The sequence below is a fragment of the Erinaceus europaeus genome, chromosome 19, assembly GCF_950295315.1.
Source record: "Erinaceus europaeus chromosome 19, mEriEur2.1, whole genome shotgun sequence".
NCBI classification, from domain to species: Eukaryota; Metazoa; Chordata; class Mammalia; order Eulipotyphla; family Erinaceidae; genus Erinaceus; species Erinaceus europaeus.
This window is the reverse complement of record NC_080180.1, coordinates 32,954,046-32,978,814: the sequence shown is the minus strand read 5'-3', so window position 1 is coordinate 32,978,814 and position 24,769 is coordinate 32,954,046. Positions and strand designations below refer to the sequence as shown.

The 24,769-nt window shown below is 38.0% G+C and overlaps 1 protein-coding gene across 4 annotated transcripts in view; it reads right to left on the bottom strand.

The window, feature by feature from the left end:
* ADRA1A (adrenoceptor alpha 1A) overlaps positions 1 to 24,769 on the bottom strand; it is a 117,778-nt gene that overhangs the window by 36,491 nt on the left and 56,518 nt on the right. The window contains exon 2 of one of the 4 annotated variants that reach the window (XM_060178841.1): positions 9,395 to 9,494. The exons of the other annotated variants lie outside the window; for them this stretch is intronic. Within the exon in view, the coding sequence (XP_060034824.1) occupies positions 9,454 to 9,494 (41 nt within the window). The 3' untranslated portion in view covers positions 9,395 to 9,453. Of the gene's footprint in view, positions 1 to 9,394; positions 9,495 to 24,769 lie in introns of those variants that run through there. 4 annotated transcript variants of the gene reach the window in all.

Genomic DNA, 24,769 nt, shown 5'->3' with positions numbered 1-24,769 from the left:
TATTTACTGTTCAATGTAAAACAGTCCCCCAATAAAGAAAAAAAAAAGTGTAAATGGCCAACATTTCTGAATTAAGAGACAATATTTGACAGACATTTCAACCTATGATGCCAGAATAACTCAACATTCGCATGAAAACATAAGCACTCTCAAGACACAGACTTTACAAAACACACTTCATAAAAATCAATTAAAAATGGCTAACAGACTTAAGTATGAAACACAAACATAGGAGGTAAAAATCTAGATGACCTTGGGTATGGTGATGAGATTGTTAGATACAATACCAAAGGCATGTGAAGTTGGGCTTGTTTATTAAAATAAAACATAAAAATCTGCTCTGCAAAGCCAATGTCAAGAGGATAAGAAAATAAACCACAGACTGAAGAAAAAACATTTGCAAAAGACCCATCTGATAAAGAATTGTTAGCCAAAATACACAAACAGCTCTTAATACTCTATAATAAAAACAATCTTATTTAAAAATGAGAAGCCAGAAAGAGAAGGATGATCTCATTAATAAGTAGGAACTAAAGAAAATGCAGAGGGTTAAGTGTACTGACACTTATCTTGGGCAAATGTGGAATTGTACTTCTATGACAACAGCAATCTTGTAAATCAACATTATCTCAATAAGGTGATACTAACATTGAAAATAAAAAAAAGGACCAAGGAACTTAGACAAAAAAGAATGGTATATAGAGAATAAACAAGCCAATGAAGAGACTCCTATATTTCTGTCTTTAGAGAAGTAGAAATTTAGACACTAAGCTATTACACACATTAGAACAGCCACATTCAAAAGTACTGACACCACCAAATGTTGGGAAGCATGTAGAGAAACAAGAGCTGGGCAGGGGAGATAGCATAATGGTTATGCAAACAGACTCTCATGCCCGAGGCTCCTAAGTCCCAGGTTCAACCCCCCGCACCACCATAAGCCAGAGCTGAGCAGTGCTCTGGTGTTTCTCTGTGTCTCTCTCTCTGCACCTCTCTCAAAAATAAAATAAAGAAAATATTTTAAAAAAGAGAGAAACAAGAGCTGGTGTGAATGAAAAATGGTACAGCCACTCTGGAAGACAGTTTGGAAGTTTCTTACCAAGCTATACATACTCATTTAATTTAGCAATTACACTCTTTGGTATTCACCCAAAGAAGCTGTACACTTATGCCAATACCAAAATCTGCTTGTCAGTATTTACAGAAATGCTATTGCTAATTACCAAAACTTGGAAGCAACCAATGGTTGCTCTACCAGGACATGAAGAGGAAAAAAAACGGGAGAACCTGAATTGTATGCTAGCAGGTGAAACAAGACTATCGGTAAGTGCTGTATACAGCATGATTCTATGCTACCCTGGAAAACGTAAAATTATGGAGGCAGTTGAATTGCCAAGTGACAGAGGGAAAGAAGGGATGAATAGGTAGAAAACAGAATATTTTTAGGGAAATGAAATTATTTTGTATGATAATACAAAGGTGGATGTACATCATTATATATTGTCCAAACTCACAGAATGTATAGCATTAAGAATAAACAGTACTTCCAAGTTTGGGCTGTTACAGACTGTGCTGCTCTAAACAGAAATGTACACAGATCTCTTCTGGATGGAGTTAGTGGCCTTGAAGTACTGGTGCATGATGATAGAAAAGGATCTAGGCTGGGAGTGAGAGTATTTTGTTGACACCTATCACAGATGAGAAATCGTGCCTATGTGTCAATAACTATACTGTAAGCTGTTCACCCTCCAGTTCAATGATAGGCAGGAAAAGAATGAACCTTAAGATAAACTACAGACTTCAAGTACTCAGGATGTGCCAATGTAGATTCAACCGTTGTAATAAGTGTATTCCATCTGGTATGGGATGTTGGTAGTTTGGGGTGGCTGTGTCTAGTGGAAGGGCAGGGAGTTGCAGCAAATTTCTGTCCCTTCTCTTCAATTTTGCTGTGCACAAAGAAATGCTTTAAAAATAAAAGCTCTTATTAAAAAAAACAAAACAGACAAAGCCTATTGTTTGGAGCGATAAGCCAAGTCAAGGCAAAAAAAGCTCCCCAACAACATTGTGCATATTTGATAATGTACATAATATTTTTTAAATTAAAGAATGAAAATACAGAACTGTAAGAATTACTAATTTACTTATGTTTTTGTTCCCTTTATCTGCATTTCTAAATTTATTAAAGCCCTCTGAAATGATTTTATTCTTTAATTAATCCAGCTTGAAGATTAAAAGTATTTGAGACTGGAAGGAACAGAAAGAGGTGTTCCTTATACTCTGAAGTCATTATAAACCAAGATTAGAGAGCTCCACCAGTAAGCCACAGAGCATAATTCCATGAAGACAGTCAGTACAGAAGGAAAACATTCTTGGAGGAATGATTCCAGGATAAATGTTCTCTGTATATCGCCTCAGAGAATGAATAACACAAGGATAAACCCAGAGACAGGGAAGAGAGAACATTTCAAATGAAGCTACTAGGTAAAAAGAGGACCACAACGAATCAGGGCAGATCTATGATTAAGTTAAAAAGAGTGCATTGAGATAAAAAGATATACTAGGGGAGTCGGGCTGTAGCGCAGCGGGTTAAGCGCAGGTGGCGCAAAGCACAAGGACCGGCATAAGGATCCTGGTTCGAGCCCCGGCTCCCCACCTGCAGGGGAGTCACTTCACAGGTGGTGAAGGTCTGCAGGTGTCTATCTTTCTCTCCTCCTCTCTGTCTTCCCCTCCTCTCTCCATTTCTCTCTGTCCTATCCAACAACGACAACAACAATAAAACAACAAGGGCAACAAAAGGGAATAAATAAAATTAAATTAAAAATTAAAAAAAAAGATATACTAGAAGTCAGACAGAGGCAATTAGCTTTGGTACAAGGACAACCCAACTACTTTTGAAATGTGTGATCATAGAAAACTGGGAAATAGTTTTATTATGTTTATTATTTTTTAATATTTATTTTGTTGCCCTTGTTTTATTGTTGTGGTTATTATTGTTATTGTTATTGATGTCATCGTTGTTGGATAGGACAGAGAAATAGAGAGAGGAGGGGAAGACAGAGAGGGAGAGAGAAAGATAGACACCTGCATATCTGCTTGTGAAGCAGCTCCCTTGCAGGTGGGAAGCGGAGGCTCGAACCGGGATCCTTATGCTGGTTCTTGCACTTTGCGCCACCTGCGCTTAACTAGCTGTGCTACAGACCAACTCCAAGAAATAGTTTTATTTTGAGGGCAGACAATATTCAGGATAGATTCAAGAGTTTAATTCTCTCACTGAACAAATATTGAGACTGGAGATGAATATGAAAGGAAAAGTGTCACACCAGTTCATGAATTCTCAAACTTGTCTTCCCAAGAAGCTGTAAGATGAAAAGTATATTTGTAAATTACAGATAGACTATCTTTTCTTGCTCACCCCCTTTGGAGAGCACTATGGAAGATGGCACAGAGTGTTATTGTGATAAATTAAATTAAGAAACAAATTAAAGGAGTAAAGAAATTTGCAAAAAAATGTAAAACAGTATCACTCTTCTCATTTTTTTTTAAATTTGAAAAAGTTCCTTTGCACAAACCATACTATTGACATTAATATGCTATCCTTTGTTATTGCTCTCTTAAGAAAAACAGATACATGAATATTTCTGTTTTAATTTCCTATGTGGTAACAGCAGATGTAAAATAGATAAACAGAATTTTTGAGGGTCTCAATAATTTTTACAAATGCAAAAGGAGGTCTGAGACCAAAATGCTTGAGAACTGCTGTATTTGTGTATTTAAATTATTAGGGTTTAAGGATAAGAAGGGGGAGGGAAGAATTCAAGGGGGGAATCTCAAGAGAAAAAGTGTCCAAGACATGGTGACTACTTCGATAAATAACTATTAAGCTTTTATGATGTTCAAGGTACTGAAATGAATCAGGGAGGATAAAAGCCATCTTCAAGCTGTGGAGCTGGTTTTCTGCTTTTTTCAGCCAGACACAAATTGTTATCTATGCTGACAAGTGAGTTTCAAATGACTTCTAGTGATGCTTCAAATCATCTGCTCTTTTAATTGACAAAGGACAACATGGGGAGAGAAAATTTAACCCCCTCTCACCTAAAAAAAAAAAAAAGCACAGTTCTAGGAACCTACATAGAAAAAAACAGCTTCTAAAAAGGACTCCTAATAAACTGAATCAAGCAGATTACAATACATCCTTTTGTTTACACATGTCATAAACACTGTCAGCTCTTACCTCCTGCTTATTCCTAGTTAATTTTTTTCCAAAGATTTTTTCATTTTCAAAGTATGTACTCAGACGTGGATAATAATCCAGTTATCTTGGCAAGTCACTTAGTGTGTGTGAAGGAATGCTAATTCATTTGATTAGTTGGAGTCAAATAAAAAAAAAAAAGGACTAAGATGGCATCTGTCTGTTAAAAGACGCAGAGCTTTAAAAATATTTCAGTTTATGAAAACCAGGATATTTGGAAAGGGGTTAAAATGTACTCATTCTTCAATACCTAAAAGAAATGGCATTCTTCAAAATGCCATTCCAGAATATCACTCATGCATACCATCCCCATGTCAAAATTAAATACCTTCCTTGCACTCTTTATGGGCATGTTGATTTTCCTCTTACGGCATTTATTAATCATCAGCACAGAACAATTTATTATACTCCTTTCTGTTTTTATCCCTCTGCCCAGAAAGAGCTTTCAGAAAATCATATTTTACACATATTGGATTCTTGACAATGTCTTACACAGTGCCGAGCTCTTGTAATAGAAGTTGAATCTAGTTAGCTAAAAACAAAATGCAAAAGCAAAAAACCTCAGGATTATCTGCACTGCATCTGTCTCTCTAATATATGTCGTTGTTCAACAATTTAAACTAGGTTGCAGCCATGCCACAGCAAATATACTCTCATGCTAAAAAAAAAAAATGACACCATAGAGTGCACATGATACAATGCACAAGGACACAGGTTTGAGCCCTGGTCCCCACCTGTAGGGGGAAAGCTTTGCAAGTGGTGAAGCAGGGCTGCAGGTGTCTCTCTCCCTCTCTATTACCCTCCTACCCTCTAGATTTCTGGCTGACTCTATCTAATTAATAAATAAAGATAAAAATTTAGTAAAATGAATGCGCACAATACAAGTATAACAAAATATAAACCAACTATTAAAAGTACTTAATAGATTGGACCCATTATATGAATCACCTATTTTAGGGAGCCAGGGGTTATGATCCTTGAGAGTGAGTAAAACTCTCCTGAGGAACATTCTCTGTCTCAGTTTCTATCTGTGTCTGTACCTACCTGTGCCTATGACTTTATTCAAGTAATTTTATTGACTGAGGAGGAAAGTTCCTCAAACTTTTTCTTTAAATTTTTCACATTATTGAAATAACATTGGTTTGTAAAATTAAAAGATTTGAGGGTAGAGTTTCATATCCAGATAAGTGTATATACTGCTCACTGCCTCACTACCAAAGTTTGTCTCTCACTTTCCTCTACTTTTTTTTTTTTTTTACAAACTTGTTTGCTTTAGTTATTGATATTTCACATATGAGCAGAATCATCTGATAGTCTTTATATTTATTTATTTGAAAGATAGGGGGAGAGAGAGAGAGAACCAGACATCACCCTGGTACATGTGCTGCCAGGGATCGAACTCAGATCACCTCATGCTTGAGAGTTCAGGGCTTTATCCACTGTGCCACCTCCCAGATCACACTCTTTTAGTTCTTATTTCATTTAGTAGAATCACCTCCAGTTCCATTCATTTTGTCCCAAACAACACAATATAATCTTTTCTAAGGGTAGGGTAGTATTCCTTTGAATATATATCCCACAACTTGTTTATCTAGTCATCAGTGGATGGACATTTAGGTTGGTTCCCTATTTGGTTCTTGTGAATACTACAATTATGAACATGAGCGTGCATATATCCTTCCAAATTAATGTTTTCCTATTCTTTGGATACACCTAGAGTTTTATTACTGGACCAAAAGGTAATTCCATTTTTATTTAAATGTTTTCCATATTGCTTTCCTGTTATACAGGCTCCTGTGCTAAATATGAATATTAGGTCAGATTCATGGGGTAAACAGTTAATTACGCTTATATACTTTCCTCATGTTTGGGAGCTACTCTCTGCCCTAAAATCCAGGTTTTAGCCCTATCCTCAATTCTGACACCATCTTTTCAGACAATAATTTTAGTCCACCTGTATGTTATCAAGCTCAAGCAAAAGTTACTAAAGTAAAGGTCCCCTAGGAACATACCTAAGATAGACTTCCTAGCTTCTTTCCACCCTAAAATCCTTATTCTCACTTACTCTATTCCTACTTTCTTGTTCCTGTTTATTAAACATTTTGTCCTGCTTTATATCTTACTGCTTTTCAGCCACCAAGTTGCAGATACTATGACTGGCCCTGACTTCCCTGGACAACCTCATCAAGGTGGCCTAGAACCTCACCTCTTCAGAGCCCTACCTGATTAGGGCAAGACTGAAACAGATTGGGGGTATGGGTCGACCTGCAAACACCCATGTCCAGTGGAGAAGCAGTTACAGAAGCCAGAAATCCCACCGTCTGAAACCCATAAAGAATTCTGGCCCATACTCTAGGAGGGGGAGCAAAGTTACGGGAAAGATATCTAGAGGGCTCTGAACTCCAATTCATTCATTCATTCATTCATTCTTTCTTTCTTTCTTTCTTTCTTTCTTTCTTTCTTTCTTTCTTTCTTTCTTTCTTTCTTTTTAGCATTTTTTAATGTAGTATTTATTATTACATTGAAGCAGAGAGAAATTGAGAGGGAAGGGGGAGGTAGAGAGGGAAAGAGACAGAGAGACACCCGCAGCCCTGCTTTACCACTCACAAAGCTTTCCCCCTGCAGGTGGGGACTGAGAGGCTTGAACCTGGGACCTTGCACACTGTAATGTGAGCATTTAACCCGGTGCACCACCACCTGGCCCCTAAACTCAGTTCTATCAGGACCTGGAGAGAGAAGAGGGAAAAAGGAAGGGCATAGGGGGTCAGGGAGTAGTGCAGTGGGTTAAGCGCAAGTGGCGCAAAGTGTGGGACTAGAGGAAGGATCCTGGTTAGAGCCCCTGGCTCCCCACCTGCAGGGAAATCATGTCACAGGTGGTGAAGCAGGTCTACAGGTGTCTATCTTTCTCGCCCCCTCTGTCTTCCCTTCCTCACTCCATTTCTCTCTGTCCTGTCCAACAACAATGATATCAATAACAATGATAATAATAACCACAACAATGGTAAAACAACTAGTGTAACAAAAGGGGAAAAATAGCCTCCAGGAACCGTGGATTCATGGTGCAGGCACCGAGCCCCAGCAATAACCCTGGAGGCAAAAAAAAAAAAAAAGGAAGGGCACTCAGAAGTAGTAATAGATGTAGGTGTGACTTACTAAAGAAGAGAAGGCACCATAGAAAAGATGGGGGGGGGCAGGTGGTGGTGCAGCTGGTTAAGTACACACACTACAGTGCATAAGATCCAGGTTCAAGCCTCTGGTCCCCACCTAGGGGGGAAGCTTCATGAGTGGTGGGCGGGGCAGGGTTGCAATTGTCTGTCTCTTTTTCTCTATCTTCCTCTCCTTTTTCAATTTCTCTGACCCTATTTAATAATAAAAAATAAAAATACTAAAGAAGGTAAAAAGGCAAATATACATAAGTAAACAGATGGATATAGAAATAATAGTCAACTCATACCTGTAACCTTGGGAGAACTACTGCAGTTTTCAATGGAAGGAATGGGGACACAGAGCTGTAGTGGCAGAACAGTGTGGAATTATACCCCAAGTTATCTCATCATTTTGTAAATCAATATTAAATCACTAACAAAAATTCATTAATTAATTTAAAAAATAATCTCCATATTGCTGTCCTTAGGGGCTTACTAGTTTGCATTCCCATCAACCATGCACCAGGGTTCCTTTTCCTTCAGATCTGAAGAAACTGTGACACAGTGTAGTGAAGCTAGAAGGCATCTCTCTACGTGGAAAGAATAGAAATTGTTGCTAAGCGATATTGAAATGAATGATTATGCAGGCAGGGTCCTAGATCAATGAAATCTATGCAGGGAAGTCCCAGAAATCTGTAAACTAGTCCCTTGACTCTGCAACTCAGTACCCCCAACCCTCTTTTCATCCCATCCTTTTATCCATCATTGTACTCAGGTACAGATAGGAAAAAAGGGTCTTCTTTATCCATTACACCAGTGGTAAACTTGGATTCATCCCCTATCTTGGCTATTGTGAATAAAAACGGATTATACATTCTGAGAATGTGCTTGTCTCTTTAAGATCTTGATTTCATTTGCTTTGGGCATATCCCAGAAGTGTGACTGATATGTCATCTGGTGGCTTAATTTTTATATTTTTGATTAATCCACGTATTATTTTCCATGGTAGCTATATCAATTTATATTCCCAACAAAACTCTGTAGAGGAAAAGGGAGAAGGAGAAGGAAAGGGAGAGGGAGAGGGAGAGGGAGAGGGAGAGGGAGAGGGAGAGGGAGAGGGAAAGAGAGAGATATCAGAACACTGCTCAACTCTGGTTTATGTTGGTGCTAGAGATTGGACCTAAGACCTGGGAGGCTCAGGCATGAGAGTCTTTTGCATAATCAGTATACTATCTCCCAGTCTTGGATGATTTCTATATAGATGTTTGATATCAATCTCTTGTCAGATTGTGATGTGAAAATATTTTCTCCCCAATTTATGGGTTGAGCCTTTTTATTCATGTGGAATTTGTGTGTGTGTGTGTGTGTGTGTGTGTGTGTGTGTATGATTTAATAATGATTGACAAGACTGTAGGATAAGAGGGACACAATTGTGTGGAAATTTTTTTTTTAATGTGTAGAAGCTTTTCAATTTGATGCAGTCCCACTCATTTAATTATGTTTTAGTTATCCTTGCCCTGGAGAGTAGCTTCTAAATAAATCTTTGATGTTAAAGTCTTGAAGTAGTTCGCTGATATTGTCTGTTATGTATTTTATAGTTTCAGGTCTAGTATCTGGAGATCTGATCCATTTTGACTTAATTTTGGTATATGATGTTAAGTGGTGGTACAGTTCTATTTTTCTTGTGTTACTTCTCTCAGTAAGTTGGACTGGTGGTGATATCTCAGTTGTGGTTGTTGTTCCCCTGTGATGTTGAATACTTTTCTTTTTTTAATGTTCTTTATTGGGGAATTAACGTTTTACATTTGACAGTAAATACAATAGTTTGTAAATGCCTAACATTTCTCAGTTTTCCATATAACAATACAACCCCCACTAGGTCCTCTGTCGTCCTTTTCCAGGACCTGTATTCTCCCCCCCACCCACACCAGAATCTTTTACTTTGGTGCAATACACCAATTCCAGTTCAGGTTCTACTGGTGTTTTTTCTTCTGATCTTGCTTTTCAACTTCTGCCTGAGAGTGAGATCATTCCATATTCATCCTTTCTGTTTCTGACTTATTTCATTGAACATTTCTTCAAGCTCCACCCGAGATTGGCTGAAAACAGTGAAATCACCATTTTTAATAGCTGAGTAATATTTCATTGTTTATCTATACTACAACTTGCTCAGCCACTCAGCTGTTGTTGGTTCCAGGTTTTGGCTATTACAAATTGTGCTGCTATGGACATAGCAGTTGTGGTTATTATTCCCCTGTGATGTTGAATACTTTTCATTATCTACTGGTCATGTCTGTATTCCTCTCCCTCTTTCTCTCCTCTCCTCCCCTCCCTTGCCCTCCCCTCCCCTCTTTTCTTCTCCCTTCCCCTCCTCTCCCCCTCCCCTCCTCTCCCTTTTCCCTCCACCACCCCATCTCTCCCTCTCTTCCCTCCCCCTTCCCTACCCCTCTCCCTCCCTTCCCCTCCCCTCCCCCAATCCCTCCTCACCTCTCCTTTCCCTTCTTCTCCACTTTCCTCCCGTGTCCCCTCCACTCCCCTCCCCTCTCTCTTACCCTCCTTTCTCTTTGGTCACCATGGTTATTGCTATGGTTTGGTACTGCACAATTCCACCGTTCCCAGTGGCCATTTTTCTCCCACTTTATTTCATACAAGGTGAGAGATAGAGGAGGACAAAGAGACAGACAGAAAGGAAGACCCTGTAGTGCTACTCCACCATTTATGAAACTTCCACCTGCGGGTGGGGACCTATGGCTTGAGCTTGAATCCTCCACACATGGTAACTTGTGTGTTCTGCAGGGTGAGTCAACACTTGACCCCCCAGCATTCTGTCTCCTTTTGAAGTTCTTTGCTCACTGTTTCTAATTAGGTTATTTGCTTTTGTGTCAATAACTTGTTTTCAATTCTTGCATATTTGGATATTAGATGTAAGGTTTGCAGATGACCTCTCCCATTCTGTATGCTGTCCTATCTACTCTATTGACTGCTTCCTTTGTTGTGAAGAAACATTTTAGTTTAACACAATTCCATTTGTTTACTTTTTGCTTTTGCAGCCTGTACTTTTGGGGGTCATATCTAAAACGATTATTTCCCAGGTGTATATCAAGATGGTTCTCTACATTTCCTTTTAATATTTTATTATTTTTGTTCCATCCTTTAATAATATTTGTGAGTTAGATTTTATATGTAGACTGAGATAAAGGTTCAGTTATGCCCTTCTGCATGTGGAGGGCTTGCTTTGCTGATATGATGTATTGAAGAGACTGACTTTCTCCCCATTATATAGTTTTGTTAACTTTGTTGAACACCAACTGCCCTTAAATGCCTGAATGTATTTCTGGACTCTCTACAGTTTCCTCTCTATATAGCTTCTATGCAAGTGCCATGCATCTTTGATACTATAGTTTCCTAGTTTATTTTGAAAGTCAGGTATTATGATTTCCCCAAATTTGTTCTTTTTGCTCTACATTACTGTAGTTATAATCATCTTTTGTGTTTCAATAGACAAGTAAGGTTTGTTTTTCCATTTTTGTATAAAACAGCATTGGATTTTTTTTTTCCACCAAGGCTATTGTTAGGATGGTGTCTGCTCTCAGTGACCTTTTTCTTTTCTTTTGATACAGAGTGAGAGAAAGAAAAAGGTAGAGAAAGGGAGAGGAAGAGAGAAAGAGAGACAGACAGACATTTACAGTAATGCTTCACGGCTCATGAAGCCTGCCCCCTGTAGGTGGGACAGGTGCCTCGAATCTGGGCTCTTGAGCATGGTAACATGTGCACTCTACTTGGCAACTTCCAATCTGGCTCTCAGTTTGTGACGACTTGTTGTGACAATAAACTAATTCACATTCAACAGTAAAATAATTTTTTCCACCATTGTATTGATCATCGAGATCCATCATGTGGAAAAAATCTGAATATTTACCATTCTCTCTTGCCATAAACAAAAATTTATTTGCAAATGGATCTAGGGCCAAGTGTAAAACCTAAAATTAAGAACTTTCTAGAAGAAAATACAGGAGAAAATCTTTTTGTCATTAGGTTACTTAGAACAACAAAAGACAAAAGGTAATGACACAAATGACCAGTTGGAATTTATCAAAATTGAAATCTTTTGTTTTTGTAAGACTATTAAAACTGAAAATTCAAGATACAGACTAGAAAAAATATATGCAACACTTTGTGTACACAAACACATACACACATATGTATGTACTCAGAATATAAGTAGAATTCTCAAATCTCAACAATAATACATGTTATGACCAAAATATATGAAATATTTAAATCATGTTTCTCAAAAACAAGTCAACCAAAAAAACAAACAACAAAGTGCCAATAGTCAAGAGAAAAATACAAATTAAAATCATAATGAGATACTACTGTACACTTATCACAATGAATGACCTTAGGAAAAAAATAAACAAAATGTTGGTGAAGAACAACTAGAAATCTTACATATTATTTGATGAGCATGCAAAAAGATCTAGTTTGCAAAATAATTTTGGAAGTTAAAAGACATACTTATTTATATGATACATTTGATTTTCTTTAAGACATTTCTTTGGTATTATCTTTATTTATTTATTGCATAGAGACAGTCAGAAACCAAGAGGGAAGGGAGAGGAAGAGAGACAAAGAGACACCTGTAGCACTGTTTCACCACTTGCAAAGTTTTCCCTTTGCAGGTGGTGGCCAGGGGCTCGAACCAAGGTCCCTGTACATTGTAATGTGTGTTCAACCAGGTGCGCCACTACCCGGCCCCTATTTTTCTTTTTCTTTTCTTTTCTTTTATTTATTTTTAAAATTTTATTTATTTATTCCCTTTTGTTGCCCTTGTTGTTTTATTGCTGTCGTTGTTGTTGGATAGGACAGAGAGAAATGGAGAGAGGAGGGGAAGACAGAGAGGGGGAGAGAAAGACAGACACCTGCAGACCTGCTTCACCGCCTGTGAAGGGACCTGCCTGCAGGTGGGGAGCCGGGGGCTCGAACCGGGATCCTGATGCCGGTCCTTGAGCTTAGCGCCACCTGCGCTTAACCTGCTGTGCTACAGCCCGACTCCCACGGCCCCTATTTTTCTTTTAAATATTTACCCAAGTGAGATGACAACTCATGTCGACTGAAAACATACAGATGAATGTTGAAAGTATTTGTATCTATTAGAATGAAAATACTACAAATATCTGGAAAAAGTTTAAATATTTTCAGACTGTAAGTAGCCTAATGCTCATTACTAGGTGAATATATAAACATATAGTAAATATATAAATATGTAACATATATATTATTCAGTAATGAAAAGGAGCAAGTTATTATACAAACATAGACCTCAAAAATCAAGGTGAATGAAAGGAAAGGTAAAAACAGAGTACATTATTATTTTACTTACTGAAAGATTCTAGAAATTGCAACAAAAATACAAATTCAAGTTTACCTGGGGACAGAAGTCGATAAATCACTGTTTAATGAACCAATGTGGAAAATATTTGAAGTGAAAGTTTGGAGGTCTTGCACCAGAATAGTAACTGATAAAGCAGGTAACCTTTATGAATATTTGATGCCTTAGTGACTAGTTGTATAAGAAATCAAATGAGATGACATATGTGAAAATGATTACAATTTTACAGGGCCTGATTTAGTTTACTTTTACAGTTTGGTATTAGCAGCTAGAGAAAAAAGCCATGAAATTGGAATTTCACAGCTCATTAGTGAGCACCAACCATGAGTGGACATCAGAATCAGCTTTGGAAACACACACACACACACACACACACACACACACACACACACACACACACACACACACACACACACACACCATAGGCTGCACAGAGATGTGAGTATGAGTGAAATACTTTCTAGTGCAATGGTGAATGGGATGGCCATATTAACCTAGGAATCAAAGTCAAAAAGATCAATTAGATGGAATCTCCTATGACCAATGAAAATGTAGGTTACTTAAACCTACAGATTTTACCTAAAGTCACTTGTCTAGTAGATCCAGGGCAATCCCAGTCAAGTGTCATGTGTTGCCAGAATTGTGCAGTGTGCTCTCTTTCATTCACTCAAGCATTAGAGACTGTACAACAAATTAACATTGAGTTGATATTTAATGGTGAGAAACCTACAAATGGGTATGGTTTCTACTTCAAAAATGAAGCAAATTGCTTTGTAGAGCTAAGAGACACCATGACACTAGGTTAAGTAAGAGGCAGTATACACCTTACTTTCACTGTTTCATGTGTACTGTCCATATGTTTTCCACATAGTATCTTATTCAACTTTCTCAAATTTCTGTGTGGTAAAGGATGATTACAGATTAGGAAAGAGGCTTGAGCAACTAAACAACTTGCCTGAGAACACCAAGAAATTAACGGAAGAAGAGAATTTGGATTTCAGTAACTCCTAGCCTTTTCCTCTTGCCCTCTACACCCTGGATCCTACTACAGGGAGGTATGACTTTTCTGTTCAGAGAAGCAGGCATATTGGTCTAATGCTTTGCTTCCTCTGAAGGAAGAAATATATGCTCTACCCTACCTGCTTCCACTCTTCTTCTGCTTTCCCTCAACCCCTAAGCATGGTGCACAGTAAGGAATTATTATTCTATTTTTAACTGGGTAGCAACTTATTCAGCTTTCTAACTCTGCATGGGTCAAAATAAATTTCTTTACAGCCTTTCTGCAGACATGTGAAACTGGCCCCCAAAGCCAAGAGTTTAAGGACTTTTCCTTTTTTAAAATGAAAAGCTAGCTTCTGTTCAGCTCTTCCCCTACAGCACAATAGGTAAGAAGACAGAAGAGGCTCTTTATCAAGTTAATAGAGTGGTTGGGGGTAGAGGAAAAGAACACAACTCAAAATTTCTGCGACTTTTGGCTCCATGTTAGTGGAATGTTTGTGCAATGCCAGAACTTGACAAAAATAGAAAGCCTCTGGTGTCCAGGCTCTTCTCCAGATGGTGCCTGGGAATCAAGATAGAAAATCAGTACTGAGATGGGTCCCTATTAATTAGTAGGATAATGTCACACTTCACACAGAGCAGAGAGTAAAATGGTTTCGAGCTCAGAGTGGAAGCTATGATACTGCCAGAGAATCCCGGGTTGCTCCCCAAGTCTCTTTGTTCTGGATTAAGCATTCAGGCATTAAGTAAAGCTATTGTATACCTTGAAGAATGAGGCAGGAAGAACAAGTACAGTTGACTTTGGTTAGAAGCAGCCTAAGGAGAAATCCTGGAAAAGACCCTGTCAGTATCTGCTGGGGGTATGGGTAGACCTGCCAACGTCCATGTCCAGTGGGGAAGCAACTACAGAAGCCAGAACTCCCACCTTCTGCACCCCCAAGATAATTTTGATCCATATTTTCAGTGGGGGAGAAATGGCAGGGGGAAGATGACCACATGGCTCTGAACCCCAACTCCATCAGAACTGGAGAGAGAAGAGGAAAAAGGGAGAGACATGTGGATACAGTAATAGGTGTACATGTGACTTGGAATGGAAGAGATGATGGGACCATAGAGAAAAATGGGCAAATATATACAAATATAGACAGATAGTTGTAGAAATAATAGTTAACCCATATCTGCAACCTGGGGAGAGCTTACAGTGGAGGGGTTGGGGATCTAGTTCTGCTGGTGGAAATGGTATGGAGCTGTACCTCTGTTACCTTATAGTTATATAAGTCAATATTAAATTACTAATAAAAATTAAAAAAGAACCTGTCAGTATCTACAGAAAGGATAAATGATGTCCTAGACTGCATTTGAATGAAGTAGAATTTTGTTGGAGAACAGGGAGAAACCCATGGACTAGTAGATAGTTAAATCTATAAAAACCCAAAACTGGGTATACTTTAGTAAAGTACACAGTAATACAAATAAACATGTAGGAAGCTCATACCTCTACAACACTGTACTATAGCAATAGGACAGTATTGATAAAAGAGTGACAATCTTGACCATGGCTTACCTCTTCAGATGGTTTGCTACCTAATTCTGTCAGTGTCTCAAGCAATTTGGTCATCAGATTTGCCATACAGCTTATGAAACTGCTTTCTTGATTATTGTACTATATTCTGTGTTTTAGTAAATAGCTTGTATCATAGTTGTGGAACTCCAGTTCTAAGGAGACTTTCTCTTGAAAACCAGCATCTCTTCCCTTAACCGAGTTTCACTGACTTGTCTTTATTTCCCACTAACTATTTATGCCTCAAACACAGAGATCAGTTCAGTAAAATCAAGATCTGAACCAAGTACCAAAGCAATTTTGATAAAAGAATAGCCATTCAAGTTCATCACAGTGGCCTAATTTTAAGCTGCGTTTTTGAATTCCCCTGCAATTGCTGCTGAATGCAATCATGACTATGGGCTTTTTTTTTTTTTTTTTTTTCCCTTGATCCATCCTACGAGCTGGTGACAAGCAACAAGCTTTAAACATTCATTCTGTTTCACTAGGGAGACAAGCTGTGTGTGTGTACTTTGAATGAAGCCATCTGTCAGAATCTCCTGGCAACATGCTAAAGGAGGAAGTGGAGGCAGGAAGAAGGCAATTCCTTATTAATATGCCATTCCCGTATTACACTGGCAAGGTAGACCTGGCTTATTCCAGTCTAGAAGAATGGTCTGTGATTGGCATAGAGACCTTTGTGAAGACCAAGACCTTTATTTCAAGTACACCCTCTAACCCCAGGATACTCCCATCAAATCATCACTTGGAATCAACACTCTGGGTTAAGTGACTCTAACTGGTATGAATTAAATAAGAAGAATTGCCTTAATGTAAATCATGCTTAACCAACTGTTTGAAAAAGTACCTACAAATTCAAGATTTAAGAAAATCCCTTCATCGTTGTCTCCAAACTGCTTCTGTAATCAACCTATTTCTGGAGTTAACTGAAAGCATACATTTGAACCCACACAGAACATTCTATACTGAACACCAAATCCACTAACAAACACAGACTCACTCTGGGTGCATTTCTTGGCTTATTATCATTTTGGGGCAGATCTTTGAGGAGGAAGAAAGAGGCTGGATCTGGCCCAGAGGGGTCTCATTCTCTAGCTGTGTAAAGTGAAACTGGTCCTCAGACCACTCTACACAGACCGCTGCTAATATCCAGTTTCATCAGAGCCCGCTCACAACACTTTTGATCAGCCATATGAAAATATGAGTGGAGACTAACTCTCAACTATTTTTCTTTAAAATATAATATAGAAAAGTATAGTGGCGTGGGAGGTGGGGAAGATAAAGTGATCAATTGAAATGGGAAGCTTAAAAAACTGGACTTTGGGAGTTGGGTGTAGTGCAGTGGGTTAAGCACACATGGAGCAAAGCCAAGGACCTGCGTAAGGATCCTGGTTCAAGCCCCCGGCTCTCCACCTGCAGGGGAGTCGCTTCTCAAGCGGTGAAGCAGGTCTGCAGGTGTCTATCTTTCTCCCCCCCCCTTTCTTCCCCTCCACTCTCCATTTCGCTATGTCCTATCAACAACAATGACATCAATAATAACTACAACAATAAAACAACAAGGGCAACAAAAGGAAATAAATAAATATTTACAAAATGGACTTTTGAGTAGATGAGCATCAAGGCAACCTTCATAAGATGGTGTAATTTTTGTCTTTAGTGTTCCCGTGTTCCCTTTCTGCCTTTCCCTTCTCTTCTTTCTCTGCTCCTAATAGTGACAACTCTCAGCCATTTCCATTATAGGATTTTCCCCCCATATTTTCCCTACATACCTTCAACATGAATATACTCATAAAATTATAACTCAGTAAGTACTATTTAAGTTGAAATAATAATGATACCCCTTTCCTGATGATGTATGCATATTAGTAAGAAATAGAAGGATGTTTTCAATAAAGAATTTTTAGAAATAAATAAAGTTCAGATATATATATATATATTTTTTTTTTTTAGCAAGGAGACTGTTTTGGTGTAAAAAAAAAAACACCTAAAGCCATGAAAATGCCCTCCATATGAGGCCAGTTCTTAATGCACCCAAGAATGAGTTTGTGTTTTTTTAAAGTATGGTTAACTAAAAAAAAAAGAAGAAAAAAAAAAAAAGCTTAGGCCATTAGTTCCATCTAGAATTCTCCTAACAGTGTACTAACCTAACCACAGTCTGTAAGCATTGGTTCTAACCATATTTTTCCTGCAAATTGCCAGTTACAGAAAAGGTAGCAGAAGTTATATTTGTTTGAATAACAAATCATATTAGAACAAGATCTTTCAGGTAGATTTTAGGATAATGACAGTTGTCCCATTGGTCTGAACAAGCAAAACTAGATAAGTGTTTATTTCCTTCTCTAACATCTGTGGTAAGCGATCTCATCCAAGCCATCAGAGGAGCAGGTAAGATGATTTTCAATGACTTGTTTAGAGTCAGGTTTTTTGAAGAAATTTTAGGAAAAAGGCAAAAGATGTGAAGCAATAGCTATGATATACTATATCATTAAATGGAAGGATGAAAGTCATATATAATCATCTAAAAAGCTTCAGAAAAAGCATTTATCAAAAACTGACATTAACAAAGATAAAAACTGAAAGTGAATTTAAAGGGAATATACCAAAATGCAATAAAGACTCAATATGATATTCCCACAGCATTAAGTATTATAAAGGTGAAAAATGGAAACATTTTTATTTCTCTAAGCTCAGGAATATCTGCTGGAAGTCCCAGTCAAAGTAGTCAGACAAAGAAAAGTTGTAAGATACCCAAACTGAAAAGAAGTAAGCAAAACTATCACTATTTGTAGATTACATTATAATTTGCAAAGAATATTCTAGACTTCAGTAAAAAACTACTAGAAATAGTAACAAAATACATTAAGGTGACAGCCCTCAAAATTGATAATAAAAATGTTTTGTTTCTATATACAAATAACAAGAGAAACCAGAGAAACTGTCTCATTGACAATTACATCAAAAAGGAATGAAATAACTTGTAATAAATATAACCAAAGGGATAAAATTATGAGATAGATGAAAAAACAGGAAAGATTTGTGATTATAAATTGGAAGAATTGACATAGTTAAAACAAAGGCTATATAGGGAGTCGGGCGATAGCACAGTGTTAGAGCAGGTGGCGCGAAGCACAAGGACCGGCATAAGGATCCCAGTTCGAGCCCCCGGCTCCCTACCTGCAGGGGAGTCGCTTCACGGGCGATGAAGCAGGTCTGCAGGTGTCTTTCTCTCCCTCTTTGTTTTCCCCTCCTCTCTCCATTTCTCTCTGTCTTATCTAATAACGACGACAACAACAATAAAAAACAAGGGCAACAAAAAGAGAAAATAAATAAATATTAAAAAATAAAATTTACTCTAACGTAACTTAACTCTTAATTGAATATACTAAGAACTTTTACAGGAGTTATAGCTAATGTTCCAGAAATGATTTGAGTATCTTACAGCATAATTCATAAAAAAGAAATAAAGTTTCCTGTGTTATTTTATTATTATTATTATTATTATTATTATTATTATTAATGATTAATAGTGAGCTACAAGATTGTAATATTATGGGGTGTAGCTCAAAGACCCCAGCCACCACTAAAGTTCTGTATCCTCAACCTTCCAGTTATAGCCACCATAGTTTTCACATAGTCTAAGAAACAGTCTGGTTTCTTGTTTTTGTTTTTTTTGTTTCATTTCTGTTTGCAAATTCTCGTGTACCAGTTGGATTATAAGAAAACAAAATTATGTCTAAGTAGAAAGTGTTTCATTAGGTACTTTAAGGTGCCTTTTTAGGTTCTACTTGCTTGCTTAGACCTAGATAACCTCCTTACCTATTACACATCCCTCAATCACTCCAAAGCTAACCTTGTCAGACACAAAAAGGACTATAAAAGCTGAATAAGGGTAAGAGACTGGCATACTTTAATAATGACTCTTTAGTCACTACTAGGCCATCCCATCACCTAGTCAGGGAGTCCTGCGATTCCCACCCAAACATGATGGACCTAGACCTCTAACAGACTCCTCTCACCATTGCCACTGGTCATCTCCATCAGGAACAACATAATGGGCCCCTTTGTAGGCCCCTAGAGGACCTTGCCCTCAATGTGTATCAATAATGGTAGGGAATGTTCCGTTCTCTGAAGGGAGGCTGGACAATATACTCTACCTAGTAACCGGGGAAGATAGGTTCTGAAATATATATCTCAATCTCCTCTGACTCATACCCTTTCCATGCACACATATGCCCACATGCATATGCCAATACGTAACCACTGTCATCAAAGAGAATTGTCTTCATTACATGAGGTTCTGAAAAGATGCAGCTTCCACAAGGAATAAATGTATGAGGGAGTTGGGTGGTAGCGCAGCGGGTTAAGCACACGTGGCGCAAAGTGCATAAGGATCCTGGTTTGAGCGCCGGCTCCCCACCTGCAGGGGAGTTGCTTCACAGGCAATGAAGCAAGTCTGCAGGTGTCTGTCTTTCTCTCCCCTTCTCTGTCTTCCCCTCCTCTCTCCATTTCTCTCTGTCCTATCCAACGACGACATCAATAACAACAACAATAGTAACTACAGCAATAAAACAAGGGCAACAAAAAGGGAATAAATAAATATTTAAGAAGAAATAAATGTATGGCAAGACCTGCTCTCTGCCTGTTAAAACTATCTTTTCTGTCTTCTTCTCTCTTTGTTATTACTGAATAGTGACACATCAGTGTTTAACTACTCACTTGCTGAAGAACATCTGGATTGCTTCTGGCTTGGAACTATTACAAAAAAAAAAAACTGGCTATAAATATTCCAGTACAGGATTTTGCGTACATATAAATTTTCACTTGTGTGGGATAAATGCCTAAGAATGCAATTTCTGAGTTGTAGTGATCATTGAATGTTTATATTTTCAAGAAAATGTGAACTTGCCTAACATAACTGTGTATTTTTACAATGCTATGTAAAACAGTTTATGAAGGATCCGGTTTCTCAGCATTACTGCTGGGATCTGATGTTGCCACTAATTCTAACTTTTGCCACCTTGACAGCTGTGCAATGACAGCTAGCCTTCGCTTTTAATTTTTTAACAATGGCTAGTGATACCAAACATCTTTTTATGTACTTATTTGCTATGCACATACCCTCTTCAATGAGACGGCTATTCGTTTCACATGCATGTGTTTAGATTGAGTCTTCTTTTACTCTTAAGTTTGCAGTGTTTCTCATGCAGTCTAAATATGAGCCTTCTTAGTATGTCTTAAAACATTTTTTACAGGGGGCCTGGTGGCACAGCGGGTTAAACGCACATGGCGAAAGCAGAAGGACTGGCATAAGGATCATGGTTCGAACCCCCGGCTCTCCACCTGCAGGGGGGTCGCTTCACAAGTGGTGAAGTAGGTCTGCAGGTACCTGTCTTTCTCTCCTGTCTTCCCCTCCTCTCTCGATTTATCTCTTCCCTATCCAACAACAGCAATAACAACAATAACAATAAGTACAATAACAATAAATACAACAAGAGCAACAAAATGGGGAAAAATGGATTCATAGTGCAGGCATGGAGCCCCAGCAATTACCCTGGAGGTAAAAAAACAAAACAAAAAACCTTTCACTGTCTGTAACTTAGCTTTTCATCTTGTGAATAAGAACTTTTACAGAGAAAACTCAAACTTTTAAAATAGTCTAATGTATTAATTTTTCTTTTTATGAATTGTGATTTTGTCATTGTCTGCTTTAAACATAAGATGTTAAAGATTTTCTTTCATTTTTTTTCCTACAAGTTCTAAATTTAGGTCCACAGTGTATTTTGAGTTAATTTTTATGAAAGATATGAAACTAAGGTCCATATTAACTTTTATTTATGGATGTCAAGTTGATTTTTAATTAAAAAGTTAAGACTTTTATTTTTTTTTCCATTCAATTGTCCTTAGAGGATTTGCTGAAAAGGCTTTCCTCCATTAAATTGTGTGTTTATCTTTGTCAAAATCAGTTTGCTATATTTGTGTGGGTTTATTTCTGAGTTCTTTATTTTATTCCTTTTTGTTCTGTGAGTCTAACACTCTGCCATCCTATCAAGTGTGATTATGGTTGCTATATAATAAATTCCAAAGTTTCGTAGAGTGATTGCTTTCACTTTAAACTTCTTTCCTAATTTTCTTTTTTTAAAAAGATTTTATTTATGTATTTACTTATTTATTTATGAGAAAGATAGGAAGAGAGAGAATGAACCAGGCATCGCTCTGGTAATGTGCTGCCGGGGATTGAACTTGGGACCTCATGCTTGAGAATCCAGTGCCTTATCTACTGCACCACCTCTTGGACCACTTTCCTAATCGTCTAAACCAATTATAGCTCCATGCCTTCTCATATACATTTAGAAGAGTCTTGTGTAGAGTTACAAAGAAATCTTGTTAGTTTTTTTTGATAGCCATTACACTAACTTTTTTTTTTTTTTAATTTATTTTATTTTTGAGAGAGATGCAGACAGAGAGAGACACTGAGAGAAACACCAGCGCACTGCTCAGCTCTGGCTTATGGTGGTGTGGGGAGATTGAACCTGGGACTTTGGAGCCTCAGGTATGAGAGTCTGTTTGCATAAACATTATGCTGTCTCCCCCACCCTACACTAACTTTTACTTAACAATTTGAGAATTGATAACTTTATAATATGAAGCCCAGCACAGCTATATACAAGATACTGGATACTGTACAGCAAACCATAACAAAAGGACTTTTCAAAGTTAACTCAATTACCAAATAATGTGATGATAACATTAACTATCGATTGTCTTTTTGAATCCTAAGACAGCAGGAACCTCACATCTCTACTATAGAGCCCCTACTTCCCCCAGTCCTGGAACCCTTGGATAGGGCTCACTTTCCCGTATGCCTCTCCCAATCCATACCAAATAATATTGCATCCGCCGATCACAACCTAACCTACGCAACGATTGCCACCTCAACATGCTTCACCTCAGACTGTGTCCAGAGACTTCACGTGTGGAATGACAACCCTTCAGCTTCATTACTCGGGTAAGACCTTTCCTTTTATAGTACACCCTAATTTCATCTCAGGTGGTTCACTTTCTAACAAAGTCCCAAAACCTAGATATACACCAGTTTTTGTGAGAGAGAGCTTATGTTCACACGTATCCATAAACTACTGCAAAATATATATCTGAAAGCAGAAGTACACTAGAGTTTGCAGTGAGTACCTCCCTAACACTTCCTCTCCACTATTCCAAGCTTTGGGTCCATGATTGCTCAACAATTTGTTGGGCTTCATATGTTAACTCCCTTTTCAATCACCAGGTTCCAGATGCGATCAGGATGCTGGCCAGGCTTCCCTGGATTGAAGACCCCACCAATGTGTCCTAGACCTCAGCTTCCCCAGAGCCCCACCCTACTAGGGAAAGAGAGAGGCAGACTGGGAGTATGGACCGACCAGTCAATGCCCATGTTCAGCGGGGAAGCAATTACAGAAGCCAGACCTTCTACCTTCTGCAACCCTCAATGACCCTGGGTCCATGCTCCCAGAGGGATAGAGAATGGGAAAACTATCAGGGGAGGGGGTGGGATATGGAGATTGGGTGGTGGGAATTGTGTGGAGTTGTACCCCTCCTACCCTATGGTTTTGTTAAATAATCCTTTCTTAAATAAAAAAAAATTTTAAAAAAAGAGAAAAAAAATAATATGAAGCCCATGATACAATATATTTCTCAATTTATGTAGATCTTTTTTTTAATATTTATTTATTTATTTTCCCTTTTGTTGCCTTTTTCTAATTTTTGTTGTTGTTATTGATGTCGTCGTTGTTGGAGAGGACAGAGAAATGGAAGGAGGCGGGGAAGACAGAGGCGGGAGAGAAAGATAGACACCTGCAGATCTGTTTCATGCTTGTGAAGCGACTCCCCTGCAGGTGGAGAGCCATGGGGCTCCAAACAGGATCCTTACGCTGGTCCCTGTGCTTCGCAACACGTGCGCTTAACCCGCTGTGCTACCGCCCGACTCCCAGGTAGATCTTTGATTTATTCCATTAGCACTTAGTTGTTCTCTTTATACAAATACTGTATAGATGCTGTTAGATTTGAAGTTTTTTTTCTCTTATCTTTCTGCTGTTGATTTCTTGTTTTATTTCACTGTGAGTAGTGACTATATATACAGATATGATTCTGACTTTTGTGTTTGATACTTGTTTTATGGTCTGAGATATAGTCTACTGTGATGCATATTTAATAGCTCTTGAAAATTATGTATACTATGGTGGCATATTTTATAAATGTTAATTGGCCTCTTGATTGATAGTGTTTTGTGTTGTAATTACTAGCTGGATTTATGTCTGGCTGTTCTATCAGTTGTTTAAAGATGTGCTTAGAAATAAGCAAGTTGAAGTGCAGATTAGTTTATTTCTTTCAGTTATATTTTTACGTCACATGTGTAATACACATTTATGACTGCTGTGTTGTCTTGATTTGCTGTTTTTTTTTTGTTAGAGTAATTTTCATGTTCTGAAGTCTACTTTATCTGAAATTAATATAGGCACATTTGTTTATTTTTTGATTAATATTTGCATGGCTGTTCCCCCATAATTTTGCTTTAATGTATTTCTATACAGTCCCACAGAGCTTAATGATAGACTGGATCATTAGACAATTTCATCATTGTGTGCATCTCATAGAGAATAATTACACAAATCTAGATGGCAAATCCAACTACACATTGAAGCTACATGTTATAGCTTAGGGTATACTGCACTTTAGGGTACAATTTCTTATCTCCCTTGATAGGTGTTTTCAGAACACCACCACCTTCAACCTGGGTCCTTTTCCACCATCATTTACTAGGATTCCAGTATCTTCTCGGCCTCCTCTGTCCTCAAAGTCCTCTGTTTTGGTGAAATATACCCCCACACAGTCCAAGTTTTGTGTTTTCCCTCAGAAAAAGAATCTTTCTTTAATCCTGGATTAGAGACAAGGGAACTGGATCCAGTAGCACATGGGTATTAGGCTGCCAGGATTCTCAACATAATTGAAGCACCAGGAAGTCAGTGCACCCTCGTTCCTCATAAAATGAAAAGTAAAAGACTCTGGGGTGGGTGGGTGGGGAGAATACAGGTCCAAGAAGGATGACAGAGGACCTAGTGGGGCTTGTATTGTTATATGGGAAACTGGGGAATGTTATGCATGTACAAATTATTGTACTTACTGTTGAATGTAAAACATTAATTCCCCAATTAAAAAAATAAAAAATAAAGAAAAGATTAGAATTTGACTGTCTAGGACTCTCACCAGGACCAGAATTTTATTATTTATACCTGACAGCTGTATGCTTTTATAACTACAAGGAAACACCCACTATCTGGTCTGGTGTATAGCATAATTATGGTGGTAGCCATGAGAAGTGAAGGAAGCACTTGAAGACGGCGAGTTAACTGACGTCTCACAGTAAG